Source organism: Hyla sarda, chromosome 4 (genome assembly GCF_029499605.1).
Source record: "Hyla sarda isolate aHylSar1 chromosome 4, aHylSar1.hap1, whole genome shotgun sequence".
NCBI lineage: Eukaryota > Metazoa > Chordata > Amphibia > Anura > Hylidae > Hyla > Hyla sarda.
This window is the reverse complement of record NC_079192.1, coordinates 286,292,282-286,308,674: the sequence shown is the minus strand read 5'-3', so window position 1 is coordinate 286,308,674 and position 16,393 is coordinate 286,292,282. Positions and strand designations below refer to the sequence as shown.

Genomic DNA, 16,393 nt, shown 5'->3' with positions numbered 1-16,393 from the left:
ATTCTATGCGGGTGCTGAATCTACAGTTTTGGAAACCTCCATGTTTCCGGGACTGGGGACGTGATGTCACGCCACGCCACGCCCCCTCCATTCATGTCTATGGGAGGGGGCGTGACAGCCATCTCGCCCCCTCCCATAGACATGAATGGAGGGGTCATGGCGTGACATCACATCCCCAGTCAAACTCGGAGGTTTCCAAAACTAGAGACGCAGTCCCCGCATAGAATGTGGGTGCTGCAGGAAGATCGCAGGGGGTCTTAGCAGCGGGCCCCCCGCGATCAGACATCTTATCCCCTATTCTTTGGATAGGGGATAAAATATTTTTGCCCGGAATACCCCTTTAATTCTATTCTTTTAGTCATTAGTGCTTTATATTTAGAGCTCATTGTAAAAAGCATGCCAGCTGATGAATAACCCAAATACATATTTTTTATTTTGTTTTTTTGTTTTTGGTTAAAGGTGTCCCGGCTAGCAGGTGTTCTGACAAAACATGGTGTCAAAACTGGAGACAGAGTTGTCATATATATGCCAATGATACCTCAGGCAATGTATACAATGTTGGCATGTGCAAGAATTGGTGCTATTCATAGTCTGATATTTGGAGGATTTGCACCCAAAGAGTTATCCGTGCGCATTGATCATGCAAAGGTAAGTGATAGGCTCTAAGTAATAGATCCCAACAAAATGATGACTGTGTGTGAGTGTGTGTGTGTGTGTGTGTGTGTGTGTATATATATGTATATATATGTATATGTGTGTGTGTATATATATATATATATATAATATATATATATATATATTACAATATTTACATTACGTTACTTTAGTTAATGTTAACATATCTGTCCACAGCCAAAACTGATAGTAACTGCATCATTTGGCATTGAGCCTGGCAGGAGAGTTGAATACACTCCACTTGTAGAAAAAGCATTAGATATGGTGCAGCACAAGCCTGAAAAGATATTGGTCTACAGCCGATCGAACATGGTAAGTCAATTACTATCATAAATCTCCCTAAAATATTATGTTGCTTTTTTCCTTCTTAGTCAATAGGAAAGGGAAAAAAGAGGACTGATGTACAGTGGTCCCCCCAAGTTACAATATTAATTGGTTCTGGGAGGATCACTGTATGTTAAAATCATTGTATGTTGAGACCAGAACTCTATGGAAACCTGGTAATTGGTTCTAAAGCAGTGGATCTTAACCTGGGTTCGATCGAACTCCAGGGGTTCGGTGAGACAGTCTCCAGGGTTCGGCGGGGAGGCACGCCGGGTGTTTTCTGCCTCGGGACATCCCTGTGTTCCAAAAGATGCCTCTGTTAAGTCCCTGCGGCCCCACGTTTACTTTAAAAACGTGGGGATCGCCGGGAACTAGCGCACGCAGGGACTTCATGTCCCATGCGTGCACCGATGGCAACGGAGCGTGGAGAAGAAGCAAGAAGGACGCGTGCTGGCAGTTGGTAAGTGTTAACCCGTGGCGCATTAGCTTCGGTGTTTCGACCACCGATTCTCCGGTCCTGCTATGGCCGGACCCGAGGAGCGGAGATCGGAACACTGAAGTGGGGCGCAGTACACAGGCATACAGCCTCCAGCCATACTGTATAGCTGGAGGCTGTATGTCTGTGGGGGAACATACTGCACCTAATGTGGGGGGGGAACGATACTGCCAACGTAATGTGGGGGACTATACTGCCAGCCTAATGTGGGGGAACATACTGCCAGCCTAATGTGGGGACTATATTGCACCTAATGTGGGGGAACATACTGCCAGCCTAATGTGGGGGACTATATTGCACCTAATGTGGGGGAACATACTGCCGGCCTAATGTGGGGAACATACTGCCAGCTTTATGTGGGGGACTATATTGCACCTAATGTGTGGGACTATATTGCACCTAATGTGGGGGAACATACTGCCAGCTTAATGTGGGGGACTATGTTGCACCTAATGTGGGGGAACATACTGCCAGCCTAATGTGGGGGGCTATATTGCACCTAATGTGGGGGAACATACTGCCAGCTTAATGTGGGGGACTATATTGCACCTAATGTGGGGGACTATATTGCACCTAATGTGGGGGAACATACTGCCAGCTTAATGTGGGGGACTTTATTGCACCTAATGTGGGGAGACTATATTGCACCTAATGTGGGGGGACATACTGCCAACCTAATGTGGTGGGGGGCTATACTGCCAGCCTAATGTGGGGGAACTATACTGCAAGCCTAATGTGGGGGAACTATACTGCCAACCTAATGTGGGGGAACTATACTGCCAACCCTAATGTGGGGGAACTACAACCTAATGTGGGGGATCTATACTGCCAACCTAATGTGGGGGGAACTATGCTGCCAACCTAATGTGGGGGAACTATACTGCCAACCTAATGTGGGGGAACATACTGCCAGCTTAATGTGGGGGACTATATTGCACCTAATGTGGGGGGACTTATACTGCCAACCTAATGTGGAGGGGGGACTTTACTGCCAGCCTAATGTGGGGGAACTGTACTGCCAGCCTAATGTGGGGGGAACTATACTGCCAACCTAATGTGGGGGAACTATACTGCCAGCCCTAATGTGGGGGAACTACAACCTAATGTGGGGGAGATCTATACTGCCAACCTAATGTGGGGGTAACTATGGTGCCAACCTAATGTGGGGGTAACTGTGCTGCCTACCTAATGTGGGGGGAGCTGTGCTGCATTCTTAAAGGGGTAGTCCACTAATAAGATATAAGTGTGCATAGGAATTTGTTCATATATTTTTTTTTTTTAACCATAGTCCGGCCCTCCAACGGTCTGAGGGACCGTGAACTGGCCCCCTGTTTAAAAAGTTTGAGGACCCCTGGATTAGGGCCTAATCTTAAATATATACCTCGTATGTTTTGTATTTGAAAAAATCATATTTTATTTGTCCAATTAAGAGGGGTTCGGTGAATGCACATATGAAACTGGTGGGGTTCAGTACCTCCAACAAGGTTAAGAACCACTGTTCTAAAGGCACCAAAATGTAATCCAAAAATAGGAAAAAGTGAGAGTTAAAGAAAAATAAGTAGATAACGAATATAGATAAAGCAAGTCCTTACATATAAAAGTAAGAAAGATCTGCTGGAAGCTGTAATTCACTGTCTATGTCAGTGTTTCCCAAGCAGGGAGCCTCCAGCTGTGGCAAAACTACAACACCCAGCATGGGAGCTGTAGTTTTGCAACAGCTGGGGGCACCTTGCTTGGGAAACACTGGTCTATGTAGAGGACAGGAGCTTCTTAAAGGTCCTGTACAGTACATGCAATGTCTTAAAAAAGTAACATGGGGTCGCCCTCACCTTGTGTCCAAAGGAGCAGCTAACCCTGGAACAGGTAAAGAGCACAGAACATGTAAGACCACCCTGTACTGTAGGAGGCGCTACCAGACAGGAAATCAGTGCATGCACTTCAGTAATACAGGTGTTTTACCAGTGAATGCCTATTCTGATTGGTCAGATCTTCCAGCCATTGACACGTTTCACAGATCTGGACTGTCCGTAGCATTGTATGTTGAGTCTGGTTTCAACTTACAATGGTCCAGAAAAGACCATTGTATGTTGAAACTATTGTATGTTGAGGCCATTGTAAGTTGAGGGATCACTGTATAAGGAAAAAATAATAAACAGCATACTACAACTGGTATAATAGCAAAGGCACTAGAATGAGCCGAACCATAACTAGGAGAATCAACAAGGGATAGAAAAGTAAATGGTGAAGAGATATTTAAAACTTGTGCCATCTTGCGGCAAGGTGGAAGTGAAATGCAGTCAAAAATAAAAATCAAAAATATTTTTTCTTCATTGGCTTGTGGAAATCTATTACTGGTTTTAAACAATTTTGATATATTCAGAGTCGGAAACCTAAGTCTGTATAGATACTCCTAGAAGGTGTAAGAGGTTTGCCATGAAAAGTCTTAGTTTAGAAATAACTTGCAATATGAACTGTGGCATCCAGTGTTATTTGAATCAGCAATTGTAACATAACACTTTCTTAAAATAGAGTAAATGTATAGCGGATGTAAAGCCGACTGGAATCTTGAAACAAATGATTCATTAGGAACAGTTTCAGGCTGAAATATTATGCCACATGTCATTGTGACACCATTATATAGCAATATCTTGCATTGTAGTGTTAGCCTAAAGAAAGTTAGGTGTGATCAGTGGGACTTCAATCATTTCGGGAGGAGGTGTTCCCCTGTCTTCTGCGAGGGTCTGAACATGGGATAGGCAGGGAGGCAGCTGCCTTGGGCCCTACAAGGAATAAGAGGGCGCAAATTTATAAGAAAAAATTATAATCTGTTAATTAATAGAATTAAAATGTTGGAGCACTGTGCCACTTATTTTCACTAGTCACCTCCTGTTATCACTAGTCACCACTAGTCATAACTGTTAGTGTGAGGAAAAACCTGGAGAGTGTGAGGAAAAACCTGGAGAGGAGCCAATGTCTCTAGAATTAGCTGGCATGCCATCACCTCCCTGACTGACACCGCATACTATTATTTAGAGGTAAATTATTATACACATAGAGATATACAAATATATCTACAGTATTTTTATTTTTTGGGGGGCCAGGGGTGGGATTGGGTCAGAACATGTCTTTATAGACACTAACAATGCTGCTAGTGGTGCCCAGATGCTGTTGGCCTATAGGGAGAGTGGGTACAATCGGTCTTTTGTGCCTAAGGGACCATCATTTCTTGTCCTAGCCCAGTCTTCTGTTCCTATCTTCATATCAGTCCAAAGTGGCAGAAAATAGTGGGAGTTTTATTTATTTGTCCTTTTAATTAAGATGACAACAGAGTAATAAATAATGCAACCAATCAAAGTGATCCCAAAGTAAGATCACCAGTGGTATTCTCAATTAGGTGGCTGAATTGAAAAAATGCAAAATTCATTCTATTATCGTAAAATGCCTGGGTTCACCAAATAAAGTCAAATCTTTCTGAATCATTAACCAATATATAGCCACATTGTTTAACATTTAATGTTTGCTTTAAACAGGAACAAGTGCCTCTCACTCCTGGACGTGATCTTGATTGGGCAGAGGAGATTGCAAAAGCTCATCCACATGACTGTATTCCTGTCCCGTCTAGCCATCCATTGTATGTTCTTTATACATCAGGCACAACTGGATTGCCTAAGGTGATCAAAGTAGACTACACCGTGCCACCATTTTGGAGTTCAATATCTAAAATGCCATGTAAAATAAAACAATATTTGGTCAAAATTATTTTTGTTTTTGTTTTAGGGTGTTGTGAGAGATACAGCAGGTTATGCTGTGATGTTAAACTGGACGATGTCTGCGGTCTATGGGGTAAAACCTGGAGAGGTGATGTAAACTTTTCTTTTTAAAATGATTAATGACACAAGGGCATTTTCTTCCCCACAGGGCTGGTGCAAGAATTTTTGCTACCATAGGCCAAAGCTAATTTTGTCGCTCCCATGATTCTGCCCATTGACCAACCCTTTAGCACGCCCCTTTGGGGCGACACACTTGAACATTGCTAATTAGATGAGGAGGGGCCTCACCTAATTAGCATACACACTGGTGATGAAGGGGCAGTGACACAGTTGTGATGTAATGAGGCAGGAGCATCAGGACCTGAGCGATCAAGCCTTTCTGCCTCGGAGGAGCACGGCACTGTTGCTGAAAGTAGTACTCCTCCGTTGTAGACAGACATGATCACTCAGGAGTGCCATCACTACCAGTGGCGTCTCCAGCTTTTACATTTTTGGGGGGTCACACTAGGGTCCAGGACAAAAGTATGGGGTGGATCGCCCCCCTAAGAACGATTGAAGGGGGCGATCACTGTAGAGGTAGCTGGAGGGCTTACCTCTTGTTCCATGGTGTCCGTGGCTCTGTAATTAATAGATCCAGTCTGGGCCAGGCTTTATTAATGGAGCTCAGAGCACACAGATCAATAGAGTTAAATAGAACTGCATTGATCTGTATGAGGAATCTAATGATTCCTCCTAAAAGTCCCCTAAGTGTCAAAAAAAAGTTTAATAAAAGTTTGACACACTTTAACCCCCTGCATAATAAAAGTTTCCTAAATAAAAAAATAGCATGTAAACATAAGAAAACTAAACATATTTGGTATCATCACCGTATGCGTAATTGTCTGAACTATTAAATTATAACATTATACATCCCATATGGTAAATTACGTAAATGTAAAAAAAAAAAAAAAATACAAGACCACATAATTGCCATTTTTTATTAGTGTCGAGCGGCATAGGCCATATTCGAATTTGCAAATATTCAGGAATATATGGACGAATATTCGTCATATATTCGCTAAATTTGCATATTCGTAATATTCGGGGGGCACAGGATCTCCATCAGTGGAGCACAAGCAGTGTTCCTCAAGTATTATGAGGATGTTGCTGTTAGCTGAGCGCTGCTTGTCGCACTCCATCAGTAGAAACAGGACCGGGACAGTGGGTGTGTGGGGGCAATATTAGTTGTCAGTGGAGGGGGGACTAGACATGGGGTGCGCTATCAGGGCTCCACTGACAGCCATAGCTACGCCCCCCCCCCCTCGAGAGGCGGTTCTAGGTGGCTGCCTGTTTTGCAATAGGCAGAACTGGCCCTGCTTCCCCATTGAAGTGCCACTGATGCTTGTTTTACAAAGAACATCTTCATTTTAGGATGCTGAGAGAATTGTGGTATATATTATGTTAAAAATTAATATATCTGTGTGGTGTCCCAGCACCAAAGGCTGTCCTGTGGGTTAAAGATTGCCTTGGGCATCCCTGCTGGCTATATGTTGGGCCCACTGCTCCATTGTTTAACCTGTAATAATGTAATTTATTGTTGTGTCATGTTACGTGTTAATTTCTGCTCTGTGCCTTTAAGGGATTGTGGCAAAGGGATCAGGTGACCCTGACACCCAATGGGAGACCCTTAAACCTAACCCTTAATGTAGTGTAGGGGGGGAGGAGAGTTCAGTAGTGTCTAGACAGAGTTCAGTTGTGAGTGCAGTAAGGAGAAGAAAAGTGTGTTCCAGCTAGAAAGCCAAGGAAAAGCCTAGGGAGACAAAGTCTACTAAATTCCACAGCCACAAATCCACAAATCTCTGGAAATAGCCCTGGCGCTCAGGTAAATTGTCAAAGCCTGGTCGTAAACAAAGCTCTTGGGGAAAATCTCTACTTCAGTCAGTCAGTCAGGTCTTTTAATTCCGCGTGTGCTGCTACAAATCTTAAGGCTGCATTCAACAGCCACTACAAATCCCAGCAGGGTGACGGGCACCCCGGGTTCCACTCTGCCCATCCCTCTGCAACCAAAGTCTGTATTGTTTGAGATCTGATACCTCCAGAAAAGTAGAGAGACAGTTATCTGTAATCTGGCATCGGTGTATTTCTTATCCCGCGCCTGGGCCAGGAGAAGCTGTCGTATCCTTGGTCCGTGTAGGTTAACAGTTCCCTGTCATCAAAAAGTGATAGATCTAACCACCCCGAGTCATGTACCACAATCTGTGGCTGCCACATCTGTATATAGCATAAGCCTTTATATGAGGCCTCACCTTGTAGATATCAACTCAGTTGTCTTATAATATGAAATGTTTTATCTTGGTTACTTAATGTCACAAAATACTTACATTTTAAAAGTTAAACCTGACTAAATTGTGTTTACCATTACAGGTATGGTGGGCAGCATCCGATTTAGGCTGGGTTGTTGGACACTCGTATATTTGCTATGGCCCATTACTGCATGGAAACACATCAGTGTTGTATGAGGTGGGATATTATTCATATAAGTAACAAAAAAAAAACAAAAAAAAAAGTTCTTATGAAATGGAGTTTCTTCCAACTTGTGCATGTGTGGGTGTACTTATTTGTAAGGTGGGGGCGGGTAGCTAGGTCCCCAGTAGGTGTGTAAATCCCCTTTTATTTATTAGGTAGATGCCCCAAAATGGTAGGTTATCCCCCACCCCCATTAGTTAGAAGCCCCTAGTAGGTAGTTCCTCCTCCATTAGGTAAGTGCCTAAATAGGTAGATTATTCTTCTCTCACATTAAGTATAAGTAGGTAACCCTCCTCCCAATTGGGTAGATAATTGCCCCCAGAAGATAGTATATCCCCCATTAGGTGGAAACCTCCAAGTAGGTAGGTAATTTCCCAGTTAGTTAGAAACCCCCAGTAGATAGACAATCCTCCTATTAAGTAGAAACCACTAGTAGATCTAGGTATGCGGTTTGTCACATCCCTCTCTTAGGAACCCCCTAATAGGAAGGTTATTTCCCCCCAATAGGTCCCTGCCAAAATAAAATAAAAATAATTAAACATTTCCACAGCTCCAGTGAGGAGGCTGGGCCCTCTACTGACTACACTATATGGTCCATCACTTGGTGTGGTGCAGGGTTTCATTGTGTATGGTCGTTAACAGAAGCCCTGCATCTCTATACAGTACAGGAGCAGGGAGCCCAGACAGGACTGGAGTACTTGCTCCTGTACAAACATTTCATAGCGCCCTAAGCTATTTGTGTAGTCCACAACAGAATGTACATACAAGAGCAGGGACTCCTTTTTACTGCTGGACGCCCTGCTCCTGTACAATACTGAGTGGCAATGCATACATTGTAAACATCATTACTCATGTTACATCGTATAGGGAACTAAATTTTGCACCTCTAATAATTTTGTGCCGAGGGTAATCATCTTCCAGTCATCCACCAGGCAATCCAACTATCGGATGATGGTCATAATGATCGAAATGCCATGCAATGCTTGTTTGATGGATTGCAAATAAAATACGTCACTCAAAGAAGATAATTTTGAGTGCAAAGTATTTTCTTTTGTATCTGAAGGAGTGGAATTCTTCTATGGCATCTATGTTTAACCATGAATATTTTACTTTTTCTTTTTAAATAGCATATTTTCACTCTGTATGAAAAAAAAAAACACTTGGATGCTACAGTTACTACTAACTGCAACAACTGATGTGTTAATTGGATGGGATTGAAGGTATCTCTGATTCTGGCCATTGCAGAGAGATTTTGACAGGTGACACCTGATACCAAAGGAGTGTAATATCTCATGTGCTCCTGCCATGCATTTACAGCATGGTGCAGAAAGAGGTTAAAGAGGACCTATCATGACCTTGAAAAATTTTACAATCCTTCCAGTTCACTGCACCCATCATGATAAATCACCCCCTGCCTTTATTTTTATTTTATTATTTTTTTGTTTTCTACCTTGATGTTGCTCTGCATTTTCTGCTCAGTCTCAGTCAGATTCACAAACTGAGAAGGGGTGTTCCCCAGCAGGCGTGACATCATCTGAAGCCATACATGTGAGAACTTCCTTCCTCACTCTGCTATACACTGCCCAGACCAGTTCAGTGTGTGAGATGAGCTATGATTGGATTTTGAACTTCTGCCAGGCCAGCAGGAGTCCAAAGTCTGTGCAAGAGATGGGGGAAATGTGCTCAGGACAAGTAGAGAGACACCTAGTGGCATCTTTTTTAAACACAAATAAAACATAGAAAACATCATTTTTTTAAACAAAGTAAATTAGACAGATTTTTTATTTACCATAAGGAGTGCAATAGCAAAAAAAAAAAATTCATGATAGTGTTCATTTAAAGAAGAACCACATCTTAGGAGAACTCACCTCGCTTCATAAACATACATTTTATAGTACATGCTATTCTTTAAACACAGATGTAGTACCAACATAATTGTGAGTGCACTACATCTGTTTATCACAGCACACTAAGCAGCATAGAGCAGCTCCTGCCTGCTCTGTACTCACATACCCTGAACTCCATACAAGCAGCCATTAGAAAGGAAGGGGTTAATGTTGACTGTACTCACCCTAAGCCCCTAGGGCATAATACTATGTAAAAAAAAGAGTGCAACAAAAAAAAAAACATGTTGGTGGCTGTCAGTACAGTACGCTTGGTGAGCTATAAACCAACAGTGTAGCATGCCCTGCCTATAGCATAGCACCCTGCTGCTGTATTTGGTTGCCACTGTAAGGCTTGTGCCAACTACAGTGGTTTAGCATACTGCCTAGATTATGCCACATGCCTAGCATTTAGAATATGCTTTGGGATATAGATATATATATATATATATATATATATATATATATATATATATATATATATATATATATATATAAATTTTTATTTTTTTTTCTGTTCTTGAAAGAGTGTTTTTTTTTTTTTTTTTTAAATAGATAATTTCTAATTTGGCTTTATCACCTGCTGCTGTCACATAAAACATGAATACTCACTGCAGATAAAAGCGAGGTAAAATGACTGGTGTTGCTATGGAAACAATATGCTCTGGTGACCCTTTTCATCGGTGTACTGTTAACTAAATAACAATATAAACAGCGGTTTGGTGACTAGACAGTACTGTGCATTCAGAAAGTCTTCAGACCCTTTCACTTATTTTGTATATTTTGTTATGTTAAAGGGGTACTCCGTTACCACAGTTTTATGGTTATCTAGCGTGTTTGTAGTGAGTTTAGCACTTTTGTAATTCACATGTTATACATCTGTCCACAGCATATATGTTTTTTACTGACCTCTTTTCTGTGAGGGAAGTTCAGTAGTTTTTCTGGTTGCTTTTGATTGTCATCCACACTCACGGCCATGTTTGTTCACTGTTGTGGACAAGACATCAGTGCTGCAGGCGTTGCTGTTTTTTTTTCTTCTGCAATGGTTTTGCCCCTTTTCCCCACCCCTGTAATGAATATTCATTAAATTGTCTCTCCCGCGGTCAGCCTGCCCTGAGCCCGTCTCACAATGTACTGAATACCCTGTATCAGCGCTGCGGCTGACATGTAACCCCTTCCCCGCCATGGGGACCGTGCGCCCGCAGAGGGAATCAGGGGAATTGGCTATCATTATTCCCCTCACAGGTGCACGGTCCCCATGGGGGGGAATTAGTAACATGTCAGCTGCAGCGCTATTATGATTCCCCCCCGCGGGCGCACTGTCAGCTTCTCACCCCGCAGTCCCCACATCAGGGAATGAATGAATTGTTATCCGCAGCATGCTGTCCCCTTATTAGGGAACTAATCATATGTGACCTGCGGGCACTGCTCTCCTTCTCCCCCCCCAAAATGAATTGTCATCCGCAGCGCGCTGTCCCCACATCAGGGAACTAATCATATGTGACCAATGGGCACTGCTCTGCTTCCTGCCCACTGTCACCAGTGTCACCTGCACTAGCCTGTCGGTACTGGAGCTGGAGCTAACGGCCAAGATTTCCAGAGATCCCCGTCACGGAACGGGACAAGGGGAGTACCGTTGTCATCAGTGTCACCCGCACTATATGTCGGTACCGACAGGTTAGTGCAGGTGACACTGCTGACAGATTTCCTATAAGTTCTATTGTTCTACTTTTTTTTATTTTTTTTATTACCAAGATCATCCATGTCCCAAATTACCGTATATACTCGAGTATAAGCCGAGTTTTTCAGCACGATTTTTCGTGCTGAAAACACCCCCCTCGGCTTATACTCGAGTGAACTCCCCCACCCGCAGTGGTCTTCAACCTGCGGACTTCCAGAGGTTTCAAAACTACAACTCCCAGCAAGCCAGGGCAGCCATCGGCTGTCCGGGCTTGCTGGGAGTTGTAGTTTTGAAACCTCCGGAGGTCCGCAGGTTGAAGACCACTGCGGCCTTCAACATCATCCAGCCCCCTCTCACCCCCTTTAGTTCTGAGTACTCACCTCCGCTCGGCGCTGGTCCGGTCCTGCAGGGCTGTCCGGTGAGGAGGTGGTCCGGTGGGATAGTGGTTCCGGGCTGCTATCTTCACCGGGGAGGCCTCTTCTAAGCGCTTCGGGCCCGGCCTCAGAATAGTCACGTTGCCTTGACAACGACGCAGATGCGTCGTTGTCAAGGCAACGGCTCTATTCCGGGCCGGAAGCGCGGAGAAGAGGCGCCCCCGGTGAAGATAGCAGCCCGGACCACCTCCTCACCGGACCACCTCCTTACCGGACAGCCCTGCAGGACCGGACCAGCGCCGAGCGGAGGTGAGTACTCAGAACTAAAGGGGGTGAGAGGGGGCTGGATGATGTTGAAGGCCGCAGTGGTCTTCAACCTGCGGACCTCCGGAGGTTTCAAAACTACAACTCCCAGCAAGCCCGGACAGCCGATGGCTGCCCGGGCTTGCTGGGAGTTGTAGTTTTGAAACCTCTGGAGGTCCGCATGTTGAAGGCCGCAGTGGTCTTCAACCTGCGGACCTCCGGAGGTTTCAAAACTACAACTCCCAGCAAGCCCGGACAGCCGATGGCTGCCCGGGCTTGCTGGGAGTTGTAGTTTTGAAACCTCTGGAGGTCCGCAGGTTGAAGACCACTGAGGGCGAATGATGAGAAGAGGATGATGAAGGGGGGGGGGGGTGTGGGGATGATGAAGGGGGGTGGGGATGATGAAGGGGGGGGGTGTGGGATGATTACAAGGGGATGATGAAGGGGGGATGTGTGGGATGATAAGGGGATGTGTGGGATGATGACAAGGGGATGATGAAGGGGGGATGTGTGGGATGATAAGGGGATGTGTGGGATGATGACAAGGGGATGATGAAGGGGGGATGTGTGGGATGATGACAAGGGGATGATGAAGGGGGGATGTGTGGGATAAGGGGATGTGTGGGATGATGACAAGGGGATGATGAAGGGGGGATGTGTGGGATAAGGGGATGTGTGGGATGATGACAAGGGGATGATGAAGGGGGGATGTGTGGGATGATGACAAGGGGATGATGAAGGGGGGATGTGTGGGATGATAAGGGGATGTGTGGGATGATGACAAGGGGATGATGAAGGGGGGATGTGTGGGATGATAAGGGGATGTGTGGGATGATGACAAGGGGATGATGAAGGGGGGATGTGTGGGATGATGACAAGGGGATGATGAGGATGTTAATGACGGGTCTGGATGATGACAGGGGGGGATGAGGTATTTCCCACCCTAGGCTTATACTCGAGTCAATAACTTTTCCTGGGATTTTGGGTTGAAATTAGGGGTCTCGGCTTATACTCGGGTCGGCTTATACTCGAGTATATACGGTAGTTTATTTTCCCAAATGTGTACCTTTGTAATTAATGATGATTTGTTGAACTGTGATAGAGAACTTAAGGTCCCCGTGATCTCCCATATGGGGACCTGGCATTAACACGGCTCTGCGTGGCTAATGTGCATATGGTCAACACGCCCTCTCCATACATGAACGCTGCATCTCCGCCTCTCCCATAGAAATACATTGAGGGGACATGTCGGCCGCGGCGTCATGCTGCGGCCAACATGCCTCCTGCACGGGAGGGCCACAGGAGAGCCGGGGCCCCGTACAGGAGATAGCAGGTGAGTCCCAGCATTCGGACACCCCTGCAGATCTCCTTTTAAAGCACTAAACACATGGAGAAGAAAAGTTTTGTTATAGGCTATATGTTTGAGCAGATAGACTGCCGTTTTACATGTTTGAATGTTTCATCACTAAAAATATGATATAACTGTGAATATTTATAAATATTGATTCTAATATTGGAAAAAATTATGTTCACAGGGAAAGCCAGTAGGAACACCAGATGCATCTGCATATTTCCGTGTACTATCGGAGCATGGAGTAGCTGCCATGTTTACTGCTCCTACTGCAATTCGTGCTATTCGTCAGCAAGACCCAGATGCTGCCTTAGGAAAGCAATATTCTTTATCAAAGTAAGTCTGATTTCCCCTTGGAATTGTTGTAAAATGCTTCATACATAATATTTGTTACTTTATAGTTCTGTCACAACATACAGATACATACAGTCATCGGCACATACAGATGAAATCTCTATATAATAGAAGGTAGATAGAAGCTGCACTCAGGGTGTAGTTGCTAAATCTTCCTGCATTTGTTGCATAGTTACAAATAATACAGAGGGGAGATAAACAATCACAACAGCAGGAGTCCCTGGGATACAGTGAAAGTAGCCCATGATTCCCAGAGTTTGGGCTGCAGGGTATATGGGTGGTTTGGATGGCCATGGGCCCCAGGCGACCACCTGAACCAACCATATTATAATCCACCACTTAGTGGATGTAGTAATGGGTTCACTTACTGTTTGTGGGGGCATTAGGAAGCACATGAGCTGTTGGGAGCAGTATTAATATGTAAAAAAAAAAAAACAACCAAGAATAAGCTAAAATTTTACAACTTTTATTGAATACAGTAAAAAAAAAAACTATAATACTAATTATAAAATGAATACAGAGTCATGGGTCTCAATATAAGGAGACTCTACTCTGGGTCAATCCCCTATTATTCACCCTTTTTAACCCAACGCGTTTCTCCGTTACACTTAAAACCCAGATTACAAATGGAGTCTATATTATAACTTATTCCATTTTATGTATAGTAGACACAGGACAGAACACATATCACATAGCATGCGAGGTTAATAAGTAATATGAGACATCTGTGGGTTCTTGCTTTGATCTCCAATGATAGGTTGGCATCCAGTGAATCCCTACATGCTCGAGATCATCTCCAGGGATAATTGGAAATCCATTGTTGTAAAAGAAATTAACTGTACCTACTAACCCACTGTATCTTGTTTGGGCAAAATCTGATGTGTTCTAGTCTGGCATTCAGGATTTCCAATTATCCCTGGAGATGATATTGAGCATGTAGGGATTCACTGGATGCCAACCTATCATTTGAGATCAAAGCAAGAACCCACAGATGTCTCATATTACTTATTAATCTCGCTTGCTATGTGATATGTGTTCTGTCCTGTGTCTACTATACATAGAATGGAATAAGTTATAATATAGACTCCATTTGTAATCCGGGTTTTAAGTGTAACCCCTGATGAACCGTAATTACATCTAACCTACGGAGAAACGCGTCGGGTTAAAAAGGGTGAATAATAGGGGATTGACCCAGAGTAGAGTCTCCTTATATTGAGACCCGTGACTCTGTATTCATTTTATAATTAGTATTATAGGTTTTTTACTGTATTTAATGTAAGTTGTTAAATTTTAGCTTATTCTTGTTTTTTTTTTTGGTAGTTATGAGCTAAATTGGATTTGTGGTCCATAATTTCAGTGATTGTGCAGTATTAATATGTGCAGACACAAAAGTGAGCACTATTACTCGAGTGATGTCATTATAAAGATGTGGAAGTGTGTACTTTTTTATGCTGTGCTACCGAAAGGGATCGGCTTAAAGGGGTACTCTGGTGGAAAACTATATTTTTTATTTATAAATCAACTGGTGCCAGAAAGTTAAACAGATTTGTAAATTATGTCTATTAAAATTTTTTTACCCTTCCAGTACTTTTAAGCAGTTGTATGCTACAGAAGAAATTATTTTCTTTTTGAATTTCTTTTTTGTCTTGTCCACAGAGCTCTCTGCTGACACCTGATGCCCGTATCAGGAACTGCCCAGAGCAGCATAGGTTTGCTATGGGGATTTTCTCCTGCTCTGGACAGTTCCTGATACAGGCATCAGGTGTCAGCTGGGAGCACTGTGGACAAGACAAAAAAGAAAAGAATTTCCTCTGTAGCATACAGCTGCTAAAAAGTACTGGAAGGGTAAACATTTTTTTTATATAGACGTCATTTACAAATCTGTTTAACTTTCTGGCACCAGTTGATAAAAAAAAATGTTTTCCACCAGAGTACCCCTTTAAAGCTATGCCCAGGAGCAGATTATGAGTACCCTTTAGGTCTTCAGCCTTCATTAGATGGTATCAGTGCATGGCATCAGTAGGTCAGGTAGGTACTTATATTTAGCATCCAACTCTTACACAGTAAAGTTAAAATAATACCCAGGAATGAGGCAGCAATATAGTCAAACACAGGCAGTTGACCTAGCCAGGTAACACAGGTTCAGTGTCTGAGCAGGGCACGGAGCCAGAGGGAGACAGTGTTCTAGTAGAGACCAGAGAGGGAGAAGGGTCGCAATGTGGGCACAGGGCCAGGAGTGGTGAGGCATAGAATGCCATCGGGAAAAACCACCAGTATTACAAATTGTTAGTTGAAAGTGGTTTAAAGGGTACTCCAGTGGGAAAAAATAAAATAAAATATTCAAATCAACTGGTGCCAGAGAGTTAAACAGATTTATAAATTACTTCTATAAAAAAAATCTTAATCCTTCCAGTACTTAACAGCTACTGTATTGCTGAAGTTGAGTTGTTCTGATCACAGTGCTCTCTGCTGACACCTCTGTCCATGTCAGGAACTGTCCAGAGCAGAAGAAGTTTGCTATGGGGATTTGCTCCTGCTCTGGACAGTTCCTGACATAGACAGAGGTGACAGCAGAGAGCACTGTGGTCAGTGGAGCTTACAGCAGCTGATAAGTACTGAAAGGGTTAAGATTTTTTAATAGAAGTAATGTTCAAATATGTATAACTTTCTGGAGCCA

The 16,393-nt window shown here is 43.6% G+C and overlaps 1 protein-coding gene across 2 annotated transcripts in view; it reads left to right on the top strand.

The window, feature by feature from the left end:
- The window catches only part of ACSS3 (acyl-CoA synthetase short chain family member 3), a 112,588-nt gene that overhangs the window by 59,040 nt on the left and 37,155 nt on the right, over positions 1 to 16,393 (top strand). For both annotated transcript variants that reach the window (XM_056574444.1, XM_056574443.1), the window contains exons 4-9: positions 460 to 648; positions 853 to 987; positions 5,026 to 5,166; positions 5,273 to 5,353; positions 7,669 to 7,764; positions 13,547 to 13,698. In XM_056574444.1, coding sequence (XP_056430419.1) covers positions 460 to 648; positions 853 to 987; positions 5,026 to 5,166; positions 5,273 to 5,353; positions 7,669 to 7,764; positions 13,547 to 13,698 — 794 coding nt within the window. The remainder of the gene's footprint in view (positions 1 to 459; positions 649 to 852; positions 988 to 5,025; positions 5,167 to 5,272; positions 5,354 to 7,668; positions 7,765 to 13,546; positions 13,699 to 16,393) is intronic.